The 6,620-nt window shown below is 42.7% G+C and overlaps 1 protein-coding gene across 2 annotated transcripts in view; it reads right to left on the reverse strand.

Annotated features, from left to right (window-relative positions):
* ITPR1 (inositol 1,4,5-trisphosphate receptor type 1) overlaps nt 1-6,620 on the reverse strand; it is a 327,597-nt gene that overhangs the window by 38,500 nt on the left and 282,477 nt on the right. For both annotated transcript variants that reach the window (XM_019504707.1, XM_019504708.1), the window contains 3 exons: nt 5,604-5,726; nt 3,817-3,921; nt 3,127-3,319 (listed from right to left, as the gene is read on the reverse strand). In XM_019504707.1, the coding sequence (XP_019360252.1) occupies nt 3,127-3,319; nt 3,817-3,921; nt 5,604-5,726 (421 nt within the window). The remainder of the gene's footprint in view (nt 1-3,126; nt 3,320-3,816; nt 3,922-5,603; nt 5,727-6,620) is intronic.

Consider the following 6,620-nt stretch of genomic DNA (forward strand, 5'->3'; position numbering starts at 1 on the left):
TTTTTTTGTTTTTTTTTTTTTTTTTTTTTTTTTTTTTTGGAAGCGGCACCATGAAAGTGAGAGTTTAGAAAGCAAGTTTTCCTAAGGAATTTCCGCAAAAAGAGGAAAAAGTTGCGTTTCCCTGTACCGTACTTTGTAGGAGAGCTGATAAATAAATTCAAATGAGTGAAAGTCATACGCAGCAGCAAGGATTAGATTATTTCGTCTGCACCTATTATTGGCTTCCCGTTTGAGCTGCTGTCATTGGCTCACCTCTGCTAGATTTTTGTCCATCTTAAAAAACTTCCTTCCATTTCAGCAAGCTATGCGTTACGGCAGCTGCAGGTGTGCTGCACTGACTGGCTATTAGTGACGTGTAAAAACTGCTGTGAAAAATGCCACGTGACCCTCTTGCAATCTAGCTAAAAAGTTTACCCAAGATGTCATAACACAACCTCACATCAAGCTGCTAGCAGAACGATGTCTCCCCTGCCACGGTACCTCAGATCAAACCCAACTACCCTCCTAACAATTTCACGCTCTCCACTTCAGAGCCAAGGAAAATTTCCCCCCCAGAAATTCATCTGAAGAGAATGAAATAGAACCACAAAATTAAACCTCTTATTTAAGAGCTTGCATAAAGCATCAAAAAGTCCTAATTTTAATAATCTTTGCAGTCAGTATTAAGAAGCACAGACCAGAGGCAAAGGGATTCGTTTTCTGAATCCCTCCTGAAAGGGTCACGGACCAGCTAGGATGAAAAGGAGAGCCACTTTGAGAAACTGAATTAAAGTAATTTAATCTGCATCAAGTTAAAATTCCTTGGGATTTAACTCTTTCAGGTTTGTGGCCTCATGCTCTGCAGAAGGCTGTAGTTGTTGCAATTTGCAGAAAACACCCTTGCATAGGAAAGGCTTGCAAGTATCCGCCTACCAGGAAGGAAAAAGTGCGTGTATACAAATGAGGTGGAGCAATGAAAAGAAATGAGCTCACGAACTTGAAGGAAGACTAAAACACACAACGCATGGACTAAATACAAGGGTAAATAAGTAAATAAATACAAAGACCCAGAGCTTTACATTGACCAATCTCTCTTTTCTCATTAAGTCCCAAGTAACCAGTTGCCTCCTTAGCTTGTATTCTAGACTTCAGAAACAAAATTTAAAAAGGAGGGGTGGGGTGTAAAAAGTGCTTTGTGAAGACTTCACTCAAAACTGAGCGGAAGTGCACATAAAAGGCAACCGTGTTGAAAAGCTGAATGAGAATGAATGGCAGAAGGTGCTGTGTAATCATTTAAATGAGCTGGACCAATGTTTTAGTGCCTTATGCTCTGCATATCCTGTTTCCCAATATGGCTTGAGCAGTACTTGTAACTGGTTTCAAATGCATTTGCATGAAACCAGTTTCGGTACAAACACTACTTGCCACACACCTTTGGGGTTTGGTGCTGGCTGTCTGTCCCATGGATCATCCCACCCTGGTTTTGGAAAGTTTGCTGCGGTCTTTAAAGAATCTACATCGTCTTTGGGAGACACGCTGAGGACTCAGCCCTTGATCAAAGGGGGAAATAAATGCTTTAACGTTTTTCCGAGTCAGTGCAAAAGATGAACCTATTCAGACCAACGTCCTTCAGTATCAGCTGAAGTGGGGGCTCACCTTTCTATTCGTCTCAGAAATGCTTACCCCTACCTGGGTCAAAGCAGCAAAACCTATGCTTAAGATGCGAAGATGTCTAGAAGTTCAGATGCTACTCTGAATATCACTCAGACTGAAGAGCTGCATAACAGAGGCAAGCAGGAGGGTTTCCTGAAGTGGCATCAGAATAGGAGCCAGTACCAGCAGTACAATTTTAATGAGAGGCTCCTTGGCTGCATTAAAAATGCTTCCCCTCTTTCTCTCCTGCATGTGGTTCACTATCGGCTCACCGCATGAATTATGAATCTTTCACGTCTTGCCTGGAGAGAGTCTTGAGGACAATTCAAATATTTCAGTTGGAAACCTCGAGTTAAGTTTCACCACAAAGAAAACAGAAGGCTTTTTAGACGACTGCACATAGCTGACCATTTTTCTAAAACACGTTTTGGGTTACGGGCTCTCATAGGTAGACCAACATGCTTCTTGTTAATTCCTACCTCATTTTGGGAAACAGCTCACACAAGACACTGAAGCTGTCAAAAATACTAAAGCATGGTTAAACTGAAATGGTCATCTACTTGATCTACTATTTAGACATGTCAAAAATAATTCAGTAGAGATGAAAAGCTTCGAACTGTACCTGATCTTTGCCCAACTTTCATGTTTTGAGCAACAGGATGACAATTTATTTTTGTGCATTTAAAAAAAAAAAAGTACACTTTTTTTTTTTTAAATTTATCCAGGTATTAAATTTTCATCATTTCTTTATGGCCCTTTCCTTGGGACTCCTGGGTGCTGCACATATCTGTCATCAGCAGGTCATTTTAACAGGCGAATAAAATGTTGACCAAGAGCTAACAAACTCTCTCAAAGGAAGGCCCTTGTTATCTCATGGTTTAAAGGTCCGGGAGCTGTCTGGCACTCTAAACAAGTTTTGATGGGCAGCAATGGCACACCTTACACTGCAAACATTTCCACTGCTTTTACAATTCACCACAGTAAGCAATCTGGAGAATACTTTGGACCATTCGGAGCTAGTGCACTAAAGTGCAGTCTAGTTGATTAGTCAACATTTGCCAACACATACTGCAGCCATTCCCTGCATTTAAATAGGAAGCAATTGCTTATCTGACAATGCCAAAGAACCACAGTTGGCAAATGCTATTTTGGGGGGCTTTTTTGGTTGTTTTTTTAAAACCGTGGCTACTTTGCCTCAGCCCAAGGTAGAAGCGCATGTGTGTTTCAGCCAAATCAAACAAATACCTGTGTAAACTTTCAATCTCTCGAGGTGGAAAAGAAAAAAAAAAAGGGAGAAAGAAATTCTAGTCTTGCATGAAAGAAATAAACAGAGTAAAATGACAAGATAATGCTACAGTGCAAAAGAACAGGATATTCCAGCCTATTAGGAGGATCAGCATTACACTGGGGAAACATTTACTGTGAAGTCAAGACCTGACTTAAAATGCTGTGGTTCTAATCTTTTGCACTCCAACGTTAATGTTTCCAACTTACCTCTCAGCTTCTTTTGCCAGTTCATTTCATTGAAGAGGTCTTCTGATTTCATAAAGAAATCATTGATCTTACTGCCTTGCTCATCCCTCTCTGTCGTGTAGTATATCCTCAGCTTAGATTCCTTTGTGAGAAATTCACATATACTGGGCACAGGGAAGACTATTTGCTCCATTGTACGATCCAGCCTGACAATCTAGACAATAGAGATGGCAGAGGGTTGTTCTGCATTGTTTGAAAATAATGGAAGAATTCGAAAGCCAGACACTTTTTAAATGAGCCCTAATTCAGTTGTTTGAGATTTACTGTATAGAAGTGGCTTATATTAGAAGATTGTTACAATAATTTGCCACTTGAAATTAGTTCCACATCTTATTCAAAAAAAAATTCTGGTTTTAGCTGGGTGTTCCTAGCTGCAATTTTCAAAGGCCCTAATAGTTAGGTACCCAGTCTCTTCACATATGAGTGGGACTTGGCTATATAAGTTAGGAACCTTTGAAAATTAGTATTCATAAATCAGAAAGATAATGCTTGCACGGGAAAACAAAACAAAACCAAACACCAAAATCCTGTTCATAAAGTAACTGGTGTTAATGGGAGTCCCCCAATGTTCCTAGCCCCAGAAAGCACTTTTTTTTCTTCCTTAAAACTCCCTGTCCACCTTGAAGGAGCCTCCACTGCTTTTCTCGTTACCTCAATCTGCGCTGTGTGCTTGGCATAGAACTCCAGAGCCTCATCCCCTTCGACTTGACCTCCCGGCTTCAGCATGTTTTGTAGTTCCTTGTTATGACGAGCCAGCTAAAAGACAGGAATGCAAACGGAATGGGACCACATTCGACGTCACCTATTTGGTATGGAGAGACCCCCTGTTCCAGCCCACTCGAGTCCCTGAATACAAGGTGCACAGCTCCTGCCCACCCCCCTTCTGTACCTCAGCCTAAAAGATCAGATGATAACACATTACAAAAGTAGTTCCACTGATGGATTTCAGGGAGAGAATCATTGAAGTGGTACCCAATGGCAACACCCAATAGGTGGGAGGAGAATATGGCACTAAAACTTCCTCTTAACTTCTGTTTTTGACCAAACCTCAGAAATGGCATCTATTCGGCTGCTAACAGAAGGCCCAAGTTGGCAGGTGGCTTGTCACATTTCAATTAGGCATAATCTCTCTCTTGGCTGGGAGCAAGTCCAGGTTGAGGGCTACATATCCCTGCTGTATTCCTTTCACACTAGGTGTCCGTCATGCTGTGCCTGACTTGGAAAAGGTTCTTTAAGTACTCTGATATAATCTGCCTCGCATACCCATTTCATCTCTCAGAACATATGCAGTGCTTAGGCAGGAATTTAAGAAGTACCTAAAAGTAAGGATGGTAGAAGAATTGACTGACAACAGATATGCAAAGCCACTATCCCGGCAGCTGATAGGGCTCCCAGTCACAGGGGCACGCCTTGCCCAGGATGAAACCCTGAGCCCTGGGGATTGGAGCTGCTGCGATTCCCAAGGCTCAAGGGTGTATGAAATGCCCTGCCCATATGAGGCTCCTAGCTCTGGCCGACTCTTGCACGCAGCTGAGGCTGAGAGCCCCACAACCAACAGGGCTCCTGGCCCCGGCTGTGTGTGGCCCCTGTGGCTCAGGGTCTCCCAGCTGTGGAATCCTGCTGCTTGCCAGCGCGGTGGGGAGGGGGCCGGTATCGGGTGACCGGATCCTCCCTGCACCAACAATAAGGCGCGACTGGATCCAAGGTGCGATTGTGTGGATCATGCCTTTACCCGCGTGCATACAGAGGGCCTGAGTGCAACATGATTAATGAATATATTTGATTAGCTTCAGTGGAGAGGATGGGAACAGATCAGAACTGGAAGGCACCCAAGCAGATGCTAATCTGCATAACGCTTTTAAAGAATGGGCAACTTCAACAACTTGTCTCATCGTGTCAAAGGATCCCATGGCAGCGGCTGTGGACATTAATAGTGAGAACAGAATTCTGCTGCCTGATTTAAAATGGCACGGTAGCAACGTGTACTCCTTTGGAAAAAGAAAATAAGTGCCGACTGGAGCTGACAAATAAGCTGTACCATCTCAGTGCCTGCAAGATTTTGAAACGTGTCTTTGGCAGCTTCACCAGTAAGAACAGAGAGACTGCCAATTTCCCCTTTACAAAAGGCCAAAAATTCTCCTCTTGTCATCCCTGCAGAGAATTTCTTTTCTTTTCTTCTCTTTCCTTTTAAATCTGTTAGGGTAAACTTTAAAAATTTGGGTCAACTCCCAACGGGAGGTCGGTGGCTACAGAAAGGAGAGAAGAATGTTTAGTGAATCCCGCTACACATCTCTAGAAGAATGCTGCTACAAAATAGAAAGGTCCCAGAGTGTAATAAATTAGAAAAAAAAACCCTGGTTTAAAAATGAATATTCGTTACTATCCTTCAAACTTTTCAACAGAAGACGAATAATTCATTGCTATAAGCACAGTTGTACCTGATGAGCAAGTATGTAAATATTGTGTCCCACATTCCTAGGAGATGCTGCAAGATCTTCACCGTTTTCACCATCCTCAAATTCTACTTCACCTTGCATATAGGCCTTCTTTATCACTTCCACCTAGGGAGAAACATATGGGCAGCTGGCAATGGACAGCTCCAACTTTATGACGACATTCTGCCAAAATGCACACAATCAAAATTCCCATAAGGGCCAACAGGAGCTTCTCATGCACCTCCAAAAGCACACCAACACCCAACCAACTGACAGGACAACGTGCAAAAAGGGAGAGCTGAACCTAACTGAATATCTCTACCCCATTCTCATCTAAAGGAACGTCACATTTATTTCACTTCAGATAACACAATTCTCAACAGAACAAGTTACAGCAGATTTTTTACAGCTGCCTTCTGCTGTCATATTTTGTCGACATCAGATCCATCTGACTGACTGGAAGGTGAGCTCAAGTAAAGGCTGAAACTCTATCCTCACCTCACCCTGTTGTTCCTGGATAACAGAGCACTCGTGGTACGTTGCGTCATGCACTGATCTTTGGCCCCTGCCATAGCTATTCACGATGGGACAAGCTGACAGAGTTTCAGCTTGGACTTTGGATTTCCTGGCTTATGCTTTTGTTTGTTAACATATTAACAGGCCCGAGAGGTTGCTAAAGTTTACGGTATTATAAAAGCTACTCAGAAATATTCTGATTCTTCATCAGTATCTTGCTCAAATATTTAATGACAGATTCTCATGCTTCCTTTGCTTTATTGTATACTTGAAGGCACTCTGCTTTGCTTCCTTAACTGTGCCTGGAAGCTAAGTGCGCCTGTGGCCAATAGTTATCATGCCCATTCAATCAAATCCTGAAAAGCTCTCTCAATGACCTTGTGGTCTGTCCTGTAGATCACTTCCTGCTGACCTATGACACCCGCACTAGAGTTTACTCTGTAAGCAGTAGGTCACCCATCTACCACCACCATGGCTTCCTGCTAGGCTGCCAACCAAAGTAAA

The sequence above is a fragment of the Gavialis gangeticus genome, unplaced genomic scaffold, assembly GCF_001723915.1.
Source record: "Gavialis gangeticus isolate Ggan-Ray unplaced genomic scaffold, GavGan_comp1, whole genome shotgun sequence".
NCBI classification, from domain to species: domain Eukaryota; kingdom Metazoa; phylum Chordata; order Crocodylia; family Gavialidae; genus Gavialis; species Gavialis gangeticus.